General features: G+C 40.6%; 1 protein-coding gene across 1 annotated transcript; it reads right to left on the bottom strand.

The window, feature by feature from the left end:
* Nucleotides 1-651: 651 nt before the first annotated feature.
* On the bottom strand, nt 652-17,454 carry TEKT3 (tektin 3). The gene is made up of 7 exons (XM_063296501.1): nt 16,852-17,454; nt 15,707-15,790; nt 11,856-11,926; nt 10,099-10,242; nt 7,555-7,777; nt 4,353-4,507; nt 652-1,001 (listed from the first exon to the last, which is right to left on the bottom strand). Exons 1-7 carry the CDS (start codon nt 17,428-17,430, stop codon nt 785-787), a joined length of 1,473 nt encoding a protein of 490 aa, XP_063152571.1. The 5' UTR covers nt 17,431-17,454; the 3' UTR covers nt 652-784.
* Nucleotides 17,455-18,533: the final 1,079 nt, after the last annotated feature.

Below are 18,533 nucleotides of genomic sequence, written 5' to 3'. Positions count from 1 at the left end.
GTCTAATAAATAAAAGTCTATTTCTTGAACAAGAAATATTGAGAAATTTCTTTTTTAAAAAATGTCCAATAATCCATATTGAAGCTCCCACATTCCAAAAAAATACACAAAATGCCTATTAGCTATTTGGATTTCCTTGGGTCATTCCTTTTTCCACTGGATTAAATCAGAAGAATGAAAGAATTCCCATTTTGAAATGTTTACAACTGTACACTGAGCTACCAAGAATAAACCATCACTCTAAAAGCTGAGTCAGGATTGAAGATGCACAACCAGGATCAGTATCGGTCATTTGCCTGAGTTGAGAGAAGAGAGAGCTGATTTCAAGTACTCTATCCCTTAAATTGATGGGTAGTGGATTAAAAACTATCAGATTCCACTTTTACCCCAGAGGAACATATGCTGTCTTTCCCCCTTTGTTTCCCATATACTTCCTCCTATTCAGCCCAACCATGTGACATCATTCCATATACACTTATAGGGTAGTAAGTACATCTGAGCAATTGAATTCAGGTAAGTATCATTAAAATTGGGCTGCATGCCACTTAGTTGCCTACAGCAAATGTTGTGTAACACAGGAGAATATCCACCTAGAAAAGAAGGAAATACACTAGACACACCAGATAGGAGATAGCTACATTCCTATGCAGAGAATTCTTTAATATATGAAAATATAACCATGTCTTCAAAAATAAAAACTTCATAAAAGTGCAACAAAGCAAACCTCCCCTAGACACACTTTATTACTAAATCAGGTCCTTATTTCTCTGAAGTTAGCACCCACCTATATGTATCCCACCAGCCTCAGTGTGTTAGGGAAAGTCTTCCTCATCCCCATACACTTCTCCTGGTCAATGAAAAGTGAGTTGGCTTTGACAGCAAGGTCATGTTCCAGGTTGGCTTTGGTGTGAACTAGTGTCTGGAGGATATCTTCTGCATCTCTCAGCCTCTGTTGCAGTCCTTGGATTGTATCATCTATTTCATAGACCTCATTAACAAGGCTAAGTGGAAGAAAGCAAGGAAAGAAGGGTATTAACACATTATTTTCATGCTTCTAGTAAGTCCTCTGCAGGCTTTTCAATACCATCACCCCGTTCTCCTAGTCAAACATTTACACTAGAGACTAATATAGTTGCATGAGGTGCATCGGAAAAAGAAGCATGCTTTTGAAAGTCACATAGCAAATAATGCATTCCATTGAAAAGAATACATTCATGGAAGTTGTGTTTCAAAAATTCTGAATTGGGGAACATGCATTTATCATTGGAAGCCGCCCAGTGTTACGTGCTGAGATGGGCAGCTATAGAAATCGAATAAATGAATAAATAAATAAATTAAATAAATAAATAAAAACTTGCATTAGATGACATTTTCTCAAGGAGTTCAGATTCTCTACAATATAAGTTAAAGAAAGCTGTATACACAAATCTCCATATTTTAGGGAAGGTTGCAAACTTTTGCAGATTAAAAAAAATTATTTTGAAAAGCCCAAATGCATTTATAACGCAGAAAATAAATGAACTGCCTTTAAAATGATATACAACCCTTCAATGGCATCACTATTTACTTCTAACAATTTTGGTACATATACTTACTACTATGAATCACATTTTATGTGTCTGACAACATGGCTCTAATTTGTGGAAATTTATGCCAAAAAGATACCACCATGAAACCCTTTATCATTGTTACTATTAAATAAAAGTATTTGTATTTATATAATATTATTTACTGTGTGCTGTAAGGAGCTATACAATAAATCCTACAGTAATGTTTTTTTCTCAGACTAATATTCAGCATTCTATCTTTTCACAAGGAAGTTTCCTCAGTAAGCTGACCATTCTTTTCTCAGTTGCATAGGAGATACACATTTCCCCCCCAAAAACCACTGAAACAAAATTATCTACAAAAGAGTCAGTGTGACAAGGCAGCACTACTTAAGGGGGAGAATGAGAAAAGAATGGAAAATTGTGGTTTCCTGTTTGCATACTGGTGTTCTCACATGTCAGTTTGTCTCATTCTTCTGTCAATTCAAGTGACTGGGTAAAACGAACTCATCACTCTAAATATGTGAAGGATGAAGAAAAAGCAGGACAGATGCTTTCAAAAAGAACTCTCAGGGGAGACTTGATTTCTAGCTAGTGAACCAAAGTGAAAAAAGAGCCTAAAATCTCCATGGAATGTTAAATAAGCAATCTACTTAGTCTTGTTTCCTGTTGCCCATTGTAGCCAACACCAGGAGTTCAGAGGAAGTGTGCAAGAGGAACGGCTTTTCTTTATTGTTGCTCCAGAAGAGAGCCGGCTGGCCTATAATTGTTTGATAGTTCATTCACAAATTGTGTTCAGTCAGAAATTCAGAGGAAACTAAGTATAAGCTTTTTCCTTCTGAAGAACAGTTAGATTCAGACTAAGTCAATTATACTTAGATGTTATGGAAACCAGTGGGTCAAGTTAATGGTCACCAGGATCAAACCCTGGGCATCTTTCTACTTTGGTTCAGAGTTTGCATCTGATTCATACCTGTGCAAAGTTTAATTGTGACATTAAAATAAGGAAATAAGCACTTAATCAGTAGACCAAACTCTCATTGGCTGCTAATTGAATTAACTGAATTAATATTATACATGGATCTAAAAAGCTAAATATATGCAAAAACTAGAAAAAGCTACTAAAAGCAGGCATGGAAAAGGCTAGGCAGTGCCCTGCCAACTTCTCTTTATATGGGGTTCCAGGGGATGAAAGTTAGAGCTCTCTTGGGCCCCAAGTCAAGCCTGTCACATGAGTCCCCCCACCCTCCCCATCAAAATGTTAGATATTAAAGTGGCTATGTTCAAGGGAGCAGACTTCTTTTTCGGTTGCCAAGACTTGAAGATGCAAATTGCTGTCAGGGAAGAATATCAGCTGTGGTGGTTGTGGGTGCTCTCTGAAGGGCAGAGTGGTATCGACAGGTTGCCTCAGCACCAGGGCTATCAGATCTAGGCTGCATAAATTCAACCCACAACAAAATGCAGCAAAGAGTCAGTGTTCTCTACTTCTTTGCTCCATTCTAGTGGTTGCCCTGAGACCCCCTTTGGTGTAGTGATTAAGGCACCAGGTTAGAAATCAGGAGGCTGTGAGTTCTAGTCCTGCCTTAGGGACAAAGCCAGCTGGGTGACCTTGGGCCAATCACTCTCGCTCTGCCCTACGAAGAAGGCAAGGGCAAACCACTTCTGAAATCTTGCCAAGAAAACTACAGGGACTTGTCCAGGCAGTCACCAGGAGTCAAGGCTGACTTGAACGCACCAAAAAAATAAAAAAGGGGTTGCCTTAGTGCAGTGCTCACCCACCTGCCTTTCTGCCCCATCCATTGTGCTCCTTCTATAAATGCTAGGTCTGACTAAGGGGGTTGTTTGTTTGTTTGTTTGTTTACAGTTGAAGGCCCAGTTGAGTCTGGGGCCCCAAATTGGCCACTATCCCACTATGTTCCAATGGCTCTTCCCTCCAAATTAGTGTAATATTTAGCTTGATCATGAGCCAAGTTTAGTAGCAGCCTTCCCTTTCTGTTCTCAAGGTGTATGGAACTACAGTTCCCATAATCTCCACTCAGCACTGAGATCATCAGTTGGGGGAGGCTGTTCTGCAAAAATATACATTAAATATTACAGATGCCATTGGTAGGTGTGTTTTTTTTTTTACTCCTAGGAAACCAACAACCCCGGAGATGTGTGGCTGATTCTGGTAAGTCCTGGAGATATCTTAAAATTATACTGGGGGACACCCATAAGGACTTGAAGCCACAATAGAGCATGGGAGCATGTATTTCAGAGGGTTATGGAAGTTTTACAGGGACATTCCTTCAGTTTACTGTCTAGAACATAGAAAAAAAGTCTTCAACCCAGTCTTCCCATATGAATTTATTGTTCTGTGTCTGGTTTCTTTGTGCATTTCATCAAAATGTGTTCCTGAGTGCTCTCTGTTTCTAAGCATGCAAGCTTGTGGGTGGAAAACAGAGAAGAGTAAGAATGTGATGCAGGGGAAGGGTTGAGCCACTGTGGTACTGTACAGTGTATGCTTTGTATGCAGAAAGCTCTAGGTTTCATGCCTAGTACTCCAGTTAAAAGGATCAGGTAGCAAATGATGGGAGATAAATCTGGAGAGCAACTCTTAATCAGACAATATAGCTAAATGACGAAATACAGTAGTATGGCCTGATTAGGTCCTTTTCCAAAGGCCTGTAGGCTTGGCTGTTTAGAAACACTATTGTATTGCCTGCCTGCCTGCCTGCCTGCCTGCCTGCCTGCCTGCCTGCCTGCCTGCCTGCCTGCCTGCCTGCCTGCCTGCCTGCCTTCCACAAGAATGCTGTTTTCCCTTACCGTAACTGGGCAGAATCTCGGCAAAGTTCTACATTAGGTCTCCGTGTGCGCTCATCCAGGCGAGTCTGGGCAACTTTCAAGGGAGGCCCTTTTTCCCGAATAGCCTTCCGAATTGCTTCTATGGACATCTCTGTATCAAAGATTTCCTGAAGAGTCTACAATTTGGGAAAGTAAGGGGAGAGGTTAGAAAATCCACAAGATGTTTATACGTGTCTTTAATAAAGACTACATTGGTTCCCCAACCCCAACCCCATCTTAGTTCTGTAAAGAGAACATGAATCCAGCTAGCGACTGCTATGTTAACTCAATCAATTCTGACCTTTTTTGCCACTAGAGTGTTAATTTTTAAGGCAACAAAAGAGGGAAGTTATTGAATACATAGAAACAGATTATTATAGTAAATAATCAGATCTTGAAATGAAATTCCGATCTAGTTTTGCCTGGTTCTGGCTAATGCTTCAACCAGGCCAGCCTCAGCTGACAAAAGAGAACTGAAAGTCCAGTGCTGCTCCCAGCCCTGCTAAAGATGTGCATTCTGGGAAAGGTCCAAGACTGATAGAGTGTAATATTGGAATAAATATTTACCTTCCTATCCTTTCTCTGCAAAACTAGGGGGAAGTGCTTTTGGCTATGCATCTGTGGGCCAAGTCTACTCTCAAGGGCCAACCCTATTCCCCAATCATCAAATGACTCTTCTGCAGTGAATGATGAGAGGATAGTTTGGCTGTATGAGTAGGCAGCCACTACAAGTAAGGGGAAGTTATGCTGCTGTCCTGATTACCAGGAAACACACTGAGGCGAGGACTTGGTCTCTAATATTTATTAGTAGTACTTAACAAGAATCCTAACAAACTGAGAAAGCATGGGAAAACCCAGCCATATAAACCCCAAAGGTTAAGGCGGTCCCGATCTGTGTCTCTTTGAATGGCTGAACAGTTCCTCAGTGCTACGCATGCGCTTGACAGTCTGGGTGAGAGCCCCCTGCTCGCCATCCTTACTTATGACAGCTGCTCTCTGAAGTCACTACTGTTGGACTAGATCCAGGCTTGGACAACAATGATTTTGATGAGAGATTTTGTATTTACCAAAAGGGGCTGGGGGTGTAAGAAAAAAAAAACTCCTTGTCCTTTGCCTCTCAGGAATCATGGAAGAGAAAAATTAACTGTATGCTAAATGTACAAGAATGCCCTCACAATTGCGAGAACAGTTGTACTAGGGAAAAATGTGGCCCAGGGAGGTTGTAGATTCTCCAGTAGAGTCTCAAGAGAGATTCTAAATAAAGTCCACTCTCCTCTGTGAACTTGTGAGGAAGAGGGAATCCTTCCTTAGGGCATAGGCTGAACTCAAATCTCTAGTGACTTTTTCCTCCCTCACTATGCCCTAATGGATGTGGGAATACACAACAACAACAAAGAAATGCCATTCCAGATGGTTCACTCAAGAAGAAAGCAACAACCAACTCTACCAGCTGTAGCAGTCCCTCTTTTCAAAGCTTCTCTGCAGGGAGTTGCCAGTGGTGATTAAAGTGTTACTTGCCACTGGATGATCCGGTGTCCACTTCACTGTGAAGCAGATAGTAACTTTGGGCCATTCATTCCCTCTCAGCTCAACCTACCTTACAGAGGTACTGCTGTGGGATCAAATGAGGGGAGGCCCCCTTATGTACACTGACTCCCAAAGAAAAAGGAGGATGTAGAAACAGTCAACAAACAAATACACAGTACAGTGCACAATATTTTATGCTAACCTACCGTACACTGGATATAAAAAATCTAGTAGAGAAGGTTATCTGTTCCAGATGGGTAGGACTACAACTCCCATAATTCACAGTCAGCACAAGGAAAAAACATACTTAGTGAGTTACGAGCACTGTGGTTCAACTCATCTAAAGGTACCAGGATGGGAGAGGCTGGTTTGGGAAAGCCATGGTACACCTCTGAAATTTGAAGATTACTGAGCTTGTGGTAACTAGCATAAAGTTTGTAGCACAAATGGAGAACAAAACAGAGGCATCTGATCATGACTTTTGAGAATTTATTCTGGGCTAGAAATCTGCAGGGATATTTTTAAAAAAAAGTCTAATCAAAGGATTTGAGGAGCCAGTTTGGTGTAGTGGTTGAGGCATTAGGCTAGAAACCGGGACACCATGAGTTCTAGTCCCACCTTAGGCACGAAGCCAGCTGGGTGGCCTTGGGCCATATTCCTGTAAGATTTGTTTTATTTACACCCATCACTATCCACAGACTCTCAGAGCCAAATGGTAATCAACAATATGATAAAAATAAAAAAAAAATACTGGGAGCCAGTTTGATGTAGTCATTAAGGCACCAGACTAGAAACCAGGAGACTGTAAGTTCTAGTCCCACCTTAGACACAAAGCCAGCTGGGGGACCTTGGGCCAGTCCCTCTCTCTCAGCCCCAGGAAGGAGGCAATGGCAAACTACTTCCAAAAAACCTTGCCAAGAAAAGTGCAGGGACTTGTTCAGATAGTCACCAGGAGCCAAAAACTGAATCAAAGGCGTGCACGCATGCATGCACACACACACAAACACACACACACAAAGGATTTACACATACTGTTCTCAATGAATTCAAAGGAGAACATCTTAGTGAAGATAGGCAACTGCTCAAAAACTCAAAAAGCTAAAGATCTGTTTTGTGATTTCAGTTACTGTAATTGCTTGGAGTTGGGCTCAGTTTGGTTTTCCAGTGTCTGAAACTTGCACAAATCCCTTGCACCAATTCTTGGGGCTTTCCCTTTCCCATCACTGATTAGCTGATTTAGCAACTTGGGGTGCCCCCCATGATCATTTTGGAGTGGCTGGTCAGCTGGCAATGTTATATGTATATTTGCCTTGTTGTAGAAACAAACACACAAGGCGAAGATAGGGACATGAGAGCAGGATGTCAGTAGAAGATCTATTTTGGTACTCTCTCATTCGCTAAATGAAGGGAGTGCTGGTGAATTTTTGCAAATGTGAGATCTGTAGGTTATAGCTGGACTGGATCTAAGACTGGGAGTGAGATATTTATGTGAGATCAAAATACCTACAGAAATTCCATGTGCAACTTCTACAATAAACCACAAACTACTGAGGAATGCACTGTAAAGGATGTCATTTCACACAATTCATGTAGCACAACCATGTCTGGCCAGAGAAAGTAGTTAACCTGAAATAGAAAGTTGGGAAATTGATCTCACCTTAGCCAGATGGGCCTGAATCTTATTTTTGGCATCAGCAGTTTCAGAGATGCGGTTGGTAAAGGCAACATTTGCTCTGTTGAATTGGTTCCACATCTCATTGGCAGTCACCACAAGCAAAGTTTCAATATCATCCCTGAGCTTGGAAGAGGCAGCCCGTTCATTCTGGGAGCGCAGAACGTTATCATCAGTAAATTTGGCCCAGGATTCTGGCACTGAAATCCTGGGAAAGTGGGAGAGATAAACAAGCAAGTTGTAAATAGTATGTGTGGCTCTTCCTGAAATACTAAAGGCTGGATGTAAAGGTATACCAATTACATTCACAACATTTAAGCTGATTAACAATTCCATCTGTGGTGTTCGGACATTCCATTTTTAAGCATGTCTAACAGTTCCTTTTCCTAGATGAGAAAGAAGGGGGAGGGGAGGGAGAAGGAGAGATTTGGATGCAAGAAATATAACAGCAATCAGAAATGTTGTTATATTCATGCCTGCCAAAATGTAGCCTCCTCCACAAACATTGATTCATTCACCACACTATCTTGCTTTTTAAAGATGGAAGGGGAGAATGGTAGTATTTGTGTTTAGACGGAAATTCGTAATTTAAAGAATCTGTCAAAATTAAATTATATATCCTTTAGATGAGTGGAATAGCTGCAGCCATGCATATTGTCTATTCCCCCTTTGAACTAAAAGATTGGATGGGGAAAAATAAAATGGGGAGAAGACACAGTCAGCAGAGGTATAATTCAGTAATCATTGTCTTACATACTGTTTAGTGTTCTGGATATTCTTAAATGAGCATGAAGAAGCATTCCATAATGGTGGATAATTCCACTTTATTGATCCAACTTTCCAACTGGAGGGGAATTTTTCTGCTCCATTTTGTGAGCACAGTGTGATATTACAAATCAAATAGGTGGAGGGTGGGGCTGGTGTCAATTTTTAAAAATTATTATTTCCAGTATTTTGTAATTCAACTCCCACTAACTCAGCCAGCATTTTCACAGACCATTTTAGTACAAATCATAAGAAAGGCATCAGCTTGCCAATCCTGATAGCTTGTAAAAGCCTTTGCAACAAATAATACTTAGAGTAAGGGAAGGCAATTGCCTTTGTTACAGGGGCTAGAGTTAATCCTTGTTCAGCCTAGGTGAGCTGGTTGTCCCAAGGGATGAGGTTCAGAGAAATCCATTTCTTTAAGAAGGAAAAGTTGAGGATTCATTACTTCTTATGCATGGAGAAAAGCTACTCCATACAGAATAAAGCAGGAAGCCATCATCTCCATGTTGTCCTGGACTGACCATCAGTCATTTTGCCTGATGGAGAATATGCACGGTGAAGGACATGGCAAGTGCTGTTTTGCACTTTTACCAATCAAGGAAAGCATGAAACAGTTCTGGAAACCCTCTTTAGCTTTCCCAATAGAAGCAAGCACATATTAGTCAAATGGGCAAAGGGCAGGGCAAGTGGCAGTGCTAAAGAAGAGGTGGAGGCTTTGGAGGAGTGGGATGGTCCAGTGGACAAAATGAGCTGGCCTGCCAGACAAGATCAAGCCTGAAGGTTAGAGTTCCCCAGCCACATTTTGCTCCTAATGCACTTCTACTGAATGAAGCATCAGGTGAGCAACTAATGTCACCTCAGACACACTATTTGGCTCTGGAGAGAAAAAGTAATGCCATCAGTCATTAACTATGAAGTAATAAAAGGATGAGCAATCACATGCAAACAAGTTTATCATTTCTGCAAAAGTGATTTTTATGCTTCTTTATACCACTTGGACTAGTATAAATGAGGCTTTGTAATATAGTCTTATGTAGACAAGAAATTCATCCATAAAATCACAAAAATTTCAACTTTGCATCAGCTGTATGCTCAGCTGAAGCCGAGCTGAAATTTGCACACCTCTTTAGGGAAATGGGACGCGGTGGCGCTGCGGGTTAAACCGCTGAGCTGCCGATCGGAAGGTCGGCGGTTCGAAACCGCGCGGCGGGGTGAGCTCCCATTGCTCGTCCCAGCTCCTGCACACCAAGCAGTTCGAAAACATGCAAATGTGAGTAGATTAATTGGTACCGCTTCGGCGGGAAGGTAACGGCGTTCCGTGTCGTCATGCTGGCCACATGACCCGGAAGTGTCTACGGACAACGCCGGCTCTAAGGCTTAGAAATGGAGATGAGCACTGCCCCCTAGAGTCGGACACGACTGGACTTTACATCAAGGGAAACCTTTACCTTTACCTTAGGGAAATAGCCCTCAGGTTTTTGTAACAAGCCAGAAGGGATGCATGCCACTGAAGGCAGTGTACAAAGGGATTTCCCCTAATTTTATTCTGACAACAATCCTGTGAAGTAGCTAAGGAGACTGAATGACCCAGTCAACTAGCAAGCCCTGTGTTTGAATGGAGAACCTGGATTTCTGTGGTCCATGTCCAACAGTTTAACCACTGCCACTGGTTCCCTTAAAACTGAAGGTGGTGGACAAAGAGAGAATGCTATGAACTTTTCTCCAGAAGTGTTTTCACTCAAGGCTCCATTCAACACTTACGTAGCATCAAGCCGCTCCACACCTCGAAAATAGCTGATGCCATCAGATGTGTTCCTGAGATGGTGACATTTGTCATCAATTCGGTGAGCTGATTGCTTGTCACTCAAGTCTTTCTCCAGCTCATGTTGGGCTGACCTATCAGATCTGTAGTGAAATGGGGGTCAGAGAGTGAACCAGGATTATGGCTCTTTCAAACAAAAAAAATCATTAACCCTCCCTAAACCCCTTTATCTCATATCTCATAACAGTGACTGGTGGCAAACAGGGTTAAAAAAAAACCAGAAATAAATACACACATGCACACACAAAGTACATGGTCTAAAAACTGTTCCACTCCAAATGCTAGAAGTAAACAAAACCAACCAACAGGGCTCATTTAATCTTGCAGTCGAAAAGCCAGGGGGAACAACTGAGCATTTAATGTAAAGTTCAACAGGGTCAGGGCTATCTGGATCTCCAGTGGGATGACATTCCATAGGGCAGACACTGTGACAGAGAAGGCATGACTCCTAGGTCCCACAAGATGGCACTGCCTAGGAGTCATGCCTTAGACTGCTAATACCCAGGACCTGGAGTATGCCCACCCTGAGGGTTCTGTTGGGACATACAGAGTCAAATGGAGATAGGTGGTTCTGCAAATAGCCTGGCCCTCCATGCAGAGCTTTATAGGTGACAACCAGCACCTTGAATTACACTGGGAAGCTATCTGAGAACCGGTGCAGCTTGCGGATGAGTGTATCATGAGACGCCCCAAACAGCCCATGTTGGATCCTAGTTCTGCACCCAACTGCCAGCCCCACTTACACATAACTACACAAGGCTCATAGTGCAAAATGTGCAATTTCTGCAAGAGAAATCCAGCATTACAAACTCTAGCAATCTCCAGTCCCATCCTCACCAGGTCTCTGACCTTCCCATGTTGAAGGAAAGTCTGAATGCATTCTACCCACATCTGTGTGAACATTAGCAGAAATATTCTGTGCAACCAGGAACCCAGCTTTATCACAGATTCATATCATTCAGGAGCTTCTGTTTATTTTCATATAAAAGCAAATCAATCCTGCTTCTTCAGGTTTCTCTGTTCATTGCTAGATAGTTGTGAATGAGGAAATGAGAAAGTTGAAGATGAGGCTTGTTCACATTTCAGGCCTCCCTTGGGCAGGTTGAATGTCTGGATAGGGCTTCACTGCAGACAACGTCCCTAAAAATGAATCTCTGAGACACTGACTAAAGGCTTAGATTGAATCCACACATGGCTATCAATGCTGACCCGAAACTGAAAAAGGGAATTTTCATTCAAGTTTTCCCAAATGGTGAAAATCATTTCCACGGAAGAGAGAGAGGGGAGGTATGAACAGCCATGGGCCTTCAATCTAAATAGGTTCCCAAGCCAACCAAAGATCAAAAAGTATTGTCTTTGTTTTATCTTGACTTTATGACATCATCAGGGACTGAAACCTGATTGTCCCTTGCTCATCTATGAGAAATGGCTGCAAGTCCTTGAGACCTAGGGTGCCTTTCAAAAAGCTCCAACATTTACCTTTGTGCCTTTTATCAATACAATATGTTTAAAAGCCAGTTTTATGATTCCTAGACATTTAGTTTCCTTCTGATCTTGCTAGAGAAGAAGGCCAATGAATATACGGGAAATGATTCTCACCCTCAAGCTGCACTATGGGGAAAATTGATCAGGTGGTCAAATCAGAATTTATTTCTAAAGCCCTTTTAAAGGAAGTTGAGATTGAATGTTTTCTTACGCAAGCTGAGCCATTGCCTTATCCAAGTGTCTTCTCATTCTCTCTTGGCATGAATGGATGACATCAACCTCCTGGTCAAGTTAGAAAACAAAAACCCTGTCATATATTTCCAGGGATTAGTAAAAATATTCTGAATTATAAATTTTAAAAAAACACCCTCATGTGGTCTCCTTGAACATGTTCAAAGTAGAAGATAGCTCTCCATCCCTCCAGTGCAAGGGTCACAGTTTTTTTCCCCCCAGACTGAGGTCACCAATCCTAGGGGCTTGCAAAAGACATGGCTTGGGATGTTATCCTGTTGGCAGGATTTGTCATGAGCACTGATGGTGAGCAGGAGGGGGCCCCTATCCAGGGGGGAAAACGCATGCGTAGTAGTGAGGAGTTGAGCAGCCATTCAAAGAGACACAGAACAGACCCGCCTTGACTTTTGGGGTTTATCTGTCTGGGTTTTCTCACACTTCTTCAGTTTGTTAGGATTTTCTGTCTAATGTAGCAGCAATAAACACTAGAGACCTATTCCTTGTCTCAGCGTGGTTCCTGACTGTTAGGACAGGATTGGTCATTTGCAGAGCTTTTAACCTTGTTTTGAGAGCTTCCGTAAAGGGCTGTGGGAATAACCTTGGGAGACAGGAGGAAGAGCCACAGCCTAGACAATGGTCTAATAAGCAAAATCTGAGTCCAAAGGAGGGATGGGGGTGGAGGAAGGGTCTCAGAAGGGACCCTCCCTAATTGTCTGGAAGTAAAGACAGGGAAGGGGGAAGCACTTTCAGACTTGCAAGATTTGGTTACTGTAACATTACAAAAAGGTAGTATTAATACTCATGGTTTTGTTTTCCTGTGTGGACTACCTTGAAGGGCTGACCACTGCTTTGGTTGCTGTAAGATGCCAGGTGGATATGTTTTATCACTGTAAAGCTTAAGACACCAATTTTGGGGAGAGAGATGCTTTTTAAGAGATACTCTAAAAAATTTAAGATACCCATTTTTGTCCTAAATCTCACCCCAATATATAAACATTTGAACATTTGGGCCCCAATTATTCTGGAGGTTTCTGAGAGCCTGTATGGAGTTGACTTCTCCACTAGTACAGTAAGACACACACACACCCCGCCGCCACCCTTTTAAGACTCTTTGAAAAGGCCTGGTTAGAAGTTCTATTTGTTCTATTTGTTCGGTAAAATGAACAAAGATCTATAACTAAGTGCCATATTTTGGAATTCCTTTTAAGAGGCACAACGAACTCCTTATGCAGATAACACAAGACCTTCTATTGTTTTTGCATAAGAAAATAATTACAATATTAAATATCTGGCTATTCAGAGCCAGTTGAATATATTGCTTATTTAGGATAAGGAGATACAATTTTTTCTTGCTATTTTCCCCTTAGAAAAAGAAACAGATGAGGATTTTATTGTGTATCCTTCTTACCTCACCCATGGCAAGATCAGATGGGACCAGCCTTCTCTTGTAGCCCTCCCATATTTTCTCATCACTTTCATTATTTTTTCTTACCATAGAAATTTGATAGGAAGGAAAAACAACAAAAATAAAATAACTGCATAATGTCTTTTGGCTTGTAGAGTTAGTAACCTTCCACCTGAAAGTCCACTTTCCACTATGAAGTCTTCCTGTTTCATTTCTTTTCTTCTTTACTTTGTAAAAATGGTCAGTTATGATTATTGTTTGTATTTGCCAGGAATAACTTACCAGAGAATCAATATATAACAGGCAACCTACTTGGTGACTTTTGTGAGGAGACAAAAGAATGGAACAAAGAAGGCACATCTTTTGAGCATATTTGAAGGAAGGAAAAGCATTCCAAGTGCTAGAGTCAGAGAGATGACTCCATTTGTCTCCTTCTTAAATGTGTTGTTGCAACTGACTTTATTTAAGCAAAAAATTTCTTCAATTTAAATAAGCCAAGGGGTTCTTAGATAAGGTGATCATGCAAACTAGTCTATAAGGTAGTGTGATGGTCCAGATCCCTTTTGCTATTAATTCAAGGACTCTAAGCACAAGCCATCGAAGGATATATAAGAGTCCTTTATAAATACAAGTGATCACTACCTGTCCTGACACTACCAGTGCAAAGACTGGATGGAGGAAAGCCCACGCGAAATGGCAGTTACATCCTCCACTTCCACACCAGCCCTCCCCCACCCCCAGTGAGGAATTCATCCATCCCTCTTATGCTCTCACAGCTTCCCTTCTTCCCAGCCACAAATCCTTCAGTGCCAAGCTGATAAAGCTATCTGAGCTGACCTTGTGTCAGGCTTCTCAACTAAACAATCCTAATCAACATTTATAACTGCCCTGCAGGCATGCCAAATTGCTACTTCAAAGCATTCCAAATGACCCTGCAGGTATACTAAACTAATTACTACATTCCTCATAACTTACTGGCAGGATATCCCATCCTGACAGGTAGACTCTGGCCCACAAACTCTTCCTTCTTTCATCCACTGGTCGGCCACATATCCTCACCCAAAGTTCATTTTGTTCTGGTTTAGTTTCCAGAAATACTTCAGATACTGTTTTGATATCTACTTGCCTTTGGCTCAGGCAATAGCAAGGGACACACAACTATCAAGGACTTCATTTGTTCAAGTGGCCCTCCCTGTTGAAAACCCAACTTTCTTTTGGGTAAAAGCATTCTCCATATTGCTTCCAGCAGTCAGCTGATCACTGATCTGCATGAGGTAATAAGCGTCTATGAACAACTGACTGTCAAACTTGCCAGCTTATAGCATTAATAAGCAGGTTTGTGTTCTAGAATTTTTTTAAAAAGAAGTGATTAAACTAGGCAATGTAATTGATTGAGCCAGATGTCCCTAACACTCATGAGAAATTTTTCATGGATGATCCTTGAAAGAGGACACTGGCAAAAAGTCTTCACAGATTACAGCTCTGGCTCAGCTCTTAATGTGTCAAAAGCGGTCAGCATTAAGTGATATGGAGAAGTTCATGACCCAGAGTCTGGGCTACTATCCAACAAGACCAGAATCAGAGGAAGTTAATAAATGGAAGCTCCAATTGTATCAGTCCACCTTTAATAATTTTCAGAACTGGACAGTCAGGGCTGTGAGGAACACCAAGATTTATAGCCATTAGTTGACAGTTCACATAATAAGGAGCCTTGATAGTGGAGGAATGAGGTCACTGGAGAAGTAAACACTTGAGAGGGGGAAGCACAAATAAGGAAAGACCAAGAGGCAGGATGTACAAAGGATGACTGGGCCAAGAGGAAAATCCAAGATAGCAATGAGACAAGTGAAATGTTTGCTGGGACATTTCCTGACTCCTAAAACTTTTGCAAGTATCCAGAGACTACTGAAAGATCAGAAAGAAGGCTGATGAACTTATTAAATAGTGAAAAGGGCAGTAAGTACTCTAGGCACAGTATTTTTATGATTCTTTAGCAAGGAATGATTCTTAAATCAATTGCTTTCTTCTACTAATTGTATGCTTAAAAACAGAAATATGTGGTATCACAGAGCATCTGCTGCATTGATTTCCTTTAAGAGGGTGTAATGTATTCATGTCTATATTTATTTACTTACTTTTTTTTTCATAATTGCCCAGCCCACACTCCATATTTTAGCCATCCCTAACTGTGAACTGATGTGAAGCTAACTCTGAGTAGCCAAGAAAGGAATGATGTGAGTAATCTTACGTGTTGCAATACTATTTCCATATCCAGACAGTACAAGAATGATGAGGTTTATAGTCCAAAATATCTGGAAACAAGTAATTTGGGCAAAGTTGCACTCCAGATGAATTGGTAACCATCCAGATCTAAACTTTAAAAGACAAGCACACATTTTCCTCTTTCAGGTGTTACATGAGCTTACTGTCAGCAGTTGTTTTTCCACATCATCATGAACAAGATCAATGCCCATTCTCTTCTCTCGGTGAAGGAGGCATTCCTGGGCTACCTAACAAGGGCAGAAAAGTACAAAAGTTATTGTTTGTCTGTGGGTTGAAACATTATGGAACTGCTGAATCTGTTCCAGGATGTAAAGTAAATTGTGTGTTAAAATAGGTATTCCACTGTTACACTTATGTGTCTTTATAGTGACAAGTACAACCTTCCTATCTGTATGTCTAATGTAATTTTTTTCCAAATTCTTTCCTTTGGAACTTAAAATCTTCACTTGACCATTTCTCACTAAATCACACAATCTAATAGCAAACATTGACTGCCATTGATTAGAAGGGTTACTCAAAAAACAACAGGAGGGGGACAAAAATGTGAATATATACAGTATACACACACACACACAATAAGGGAGGGAGGGAGGAACGAAGGGTCATCCCACATGATGCTGATGATTGAACAACTTAGCAAATATGGAATGTACGATGTAGGGGAAAAATGAAAGGGATAAAAATAAAATGAACAGAGAAGGAAGGAAGGAACTCTGAAGAGAATTATTTCTGCATTGCAGGTTTCAGTTTTTATTTACCTGCTTATCAAATACAGAGAAAAAATATTTGTTTTTAAGTCAAAAATAACTTAACATACTAATTGCTTAACCTACTAATTCTAGTTGCTTTTTATGGAGTAATATAACATTATTGCTTGCTGAATTTTCTACATGGCAAAATGCATGAAGACTCATCTGAATTTGGTTTATTCAGCTGCTAAAAGAAAAAAAAAATGGATTTACGGGTATTGATTTTTTCCCCTCAAACTGAAGTACGAAATGAGAAAGAACACCATTGATTTGGTTCCTACTGAAGTGTTAGTATCAACAAAACCAAAAGGAAATGATGTATGGCCAAAACTGAAATGGAAACTAAAGATAAGTATTTTAAGCCTCATAGAGTATATGAGATACTCATTTATTAGGAGAAATACATAAAAAATCTGGATTGCTGCCAAGTAACCTGAAATGATTTTACTGGAACCTAAGAAGGCATTTAAATGGTTGAACCACAGCAGGTAATATCACGGAAATATCAAATGCGCTATCAATGGAATTGATCAGTTTACCTGAAGGGGCCCTTCAGTTTCTACCAATGCTCTTTCTAGGCGTTTCTTCATCTCTGTAAGAGCATTTGTCTCTCCAATCATTCCATCTATTTCATGGTTGAGCTCTGTTTTCCAAAATACAATATCATTGACTCGCTCTCCTACATTTTTTGTCGTTTCCGTTTGGGTTTTCCTGGTCTGTTGATCCTTATCCTGGATCATCCGGGAAGTATCCACTCTCATCCTCTCAGCGTTATACCGTGATGCTTCTGATTCCTTGTAGTTTGTCAGGTTTGATCTGTACCAGTCATCAGGAGAGTACCTAGTAAAGAGTGCTGTTCGGTTGGACACAAAGGGGAGCATGTTGCTTGGTGTCAGCCCCAGAGAACTCTTGGGAAAAGGTGCCAAAGTCGGAGTGATAGCAGCAACTTTATAGTAGGTACTAGGTCTCCAAGGAAGGCTCAGGCTGTGGGTTAAGGAATAATGAGGGAATCGATTCTTATAACTTGATGCCATGGTGCTGATGGCTGGCAGAAAATTGGATGGTGTTGGTCTTGGATGGGCATATGTAGCCGTCAAGGTAGAGCCTACAAGCTCCATTATGGCAAAAATCTATCCAGTCACGTTTCCTGCACCAACAAAAGGAAGCACAGAAATGCATACAAGAGAGTCCCACTTAATTAAAAAAAAACACACACACACAATAAACTGCAAAGCCCAACTGGCAAAGGCAGCTCACCACATGAAGTTGATCCTTGGGTACCATTAAAAGGCTAAGCAATTATCTGTTCTTTAAATGTATTATTGTTAAGCTTAGATGTTCTGTGGCAGACAACATGTCTTAAAATAACTCATTAAGATATATAGTATTTTGTATCATAAATACTTCTTCAGGTAATGCTGCATTTCAGATCTCTTACATTTTTATAATATTGTTCCACTCGTAAGTAGCAGATGCCCTTAGACTGCTGTAACCAAAAATTTCCTAAACTAACTTGCCCCATGGGAATATCCCATCATAAGTAATTCATTATGATCCTCTTAATTAATGTCTGAACTCATTTGCTATTCTTTCAGGTGATTCATCTAAAAATCCAATTCCATATAAATCCTTTTCATACTGAACTTTCATTTTTAGACAAATTCATGATCTGTATGAAAAGAATGGGTTAATTTGGAAGTGTGACTTTACTGATTATGAGATGTGACAAAATGAGCCATTGTTCAAGACTCATTGCCAGTTTTATATCTGCTATTTTAGAGAGTCCCTGAGAAGAAATGGATTGAACGATAGATTTGGATGTGAGAAATTCAAGTTCAAATCCAAGCTTAACTGTGGAATTTACTAAGTAGTCTTGGGACCCATAATCCTAATTTAACTCTTTTATAGGTTGATCACACACCTAAAATGCTGTTAGATAAATAAATAAAGAATTACCATGTTAGAAATTCAAGATATTATAGCATAATCAATTGCCTCATTGACCAAGGTAGGCAAAGCAAATATTTTGTTTCATCCTGGAAGTGAATATGTTAATGTCAGTGGCATGTAGCCAGTAAACTTAAGAAAAAAGGTCACCCAAGGTCAGTTCTTCGACAGTGTCCTTTTAGAATCAGAGTAGTAACACATTTGATATATTATTGAAAGCTTATCTTGGAGAGAACAATCATAAGAAAGATTGTTGGTTCAAATAACCACAAGC

The sequence above is a fragment of the Candoia aspera genome, chromosome 2 (genome assembly GCF_035149785.1).
Source record: "Candoia aspera isolate rCanAsp1 chromosome 2, rCanAsp1.hap2, whole genome shotgun sequence".
NCBI lineage: Eukaryota > Metazoa > Chordata > Lepidosauria > Squamata > Boidae > Candoia > Candoia aspera.
The sequence above is the reverse complement of the archived record's forward strand: the minus strand, read 5'-3'. Positions and strand labels throughout refer to the sequence as shown.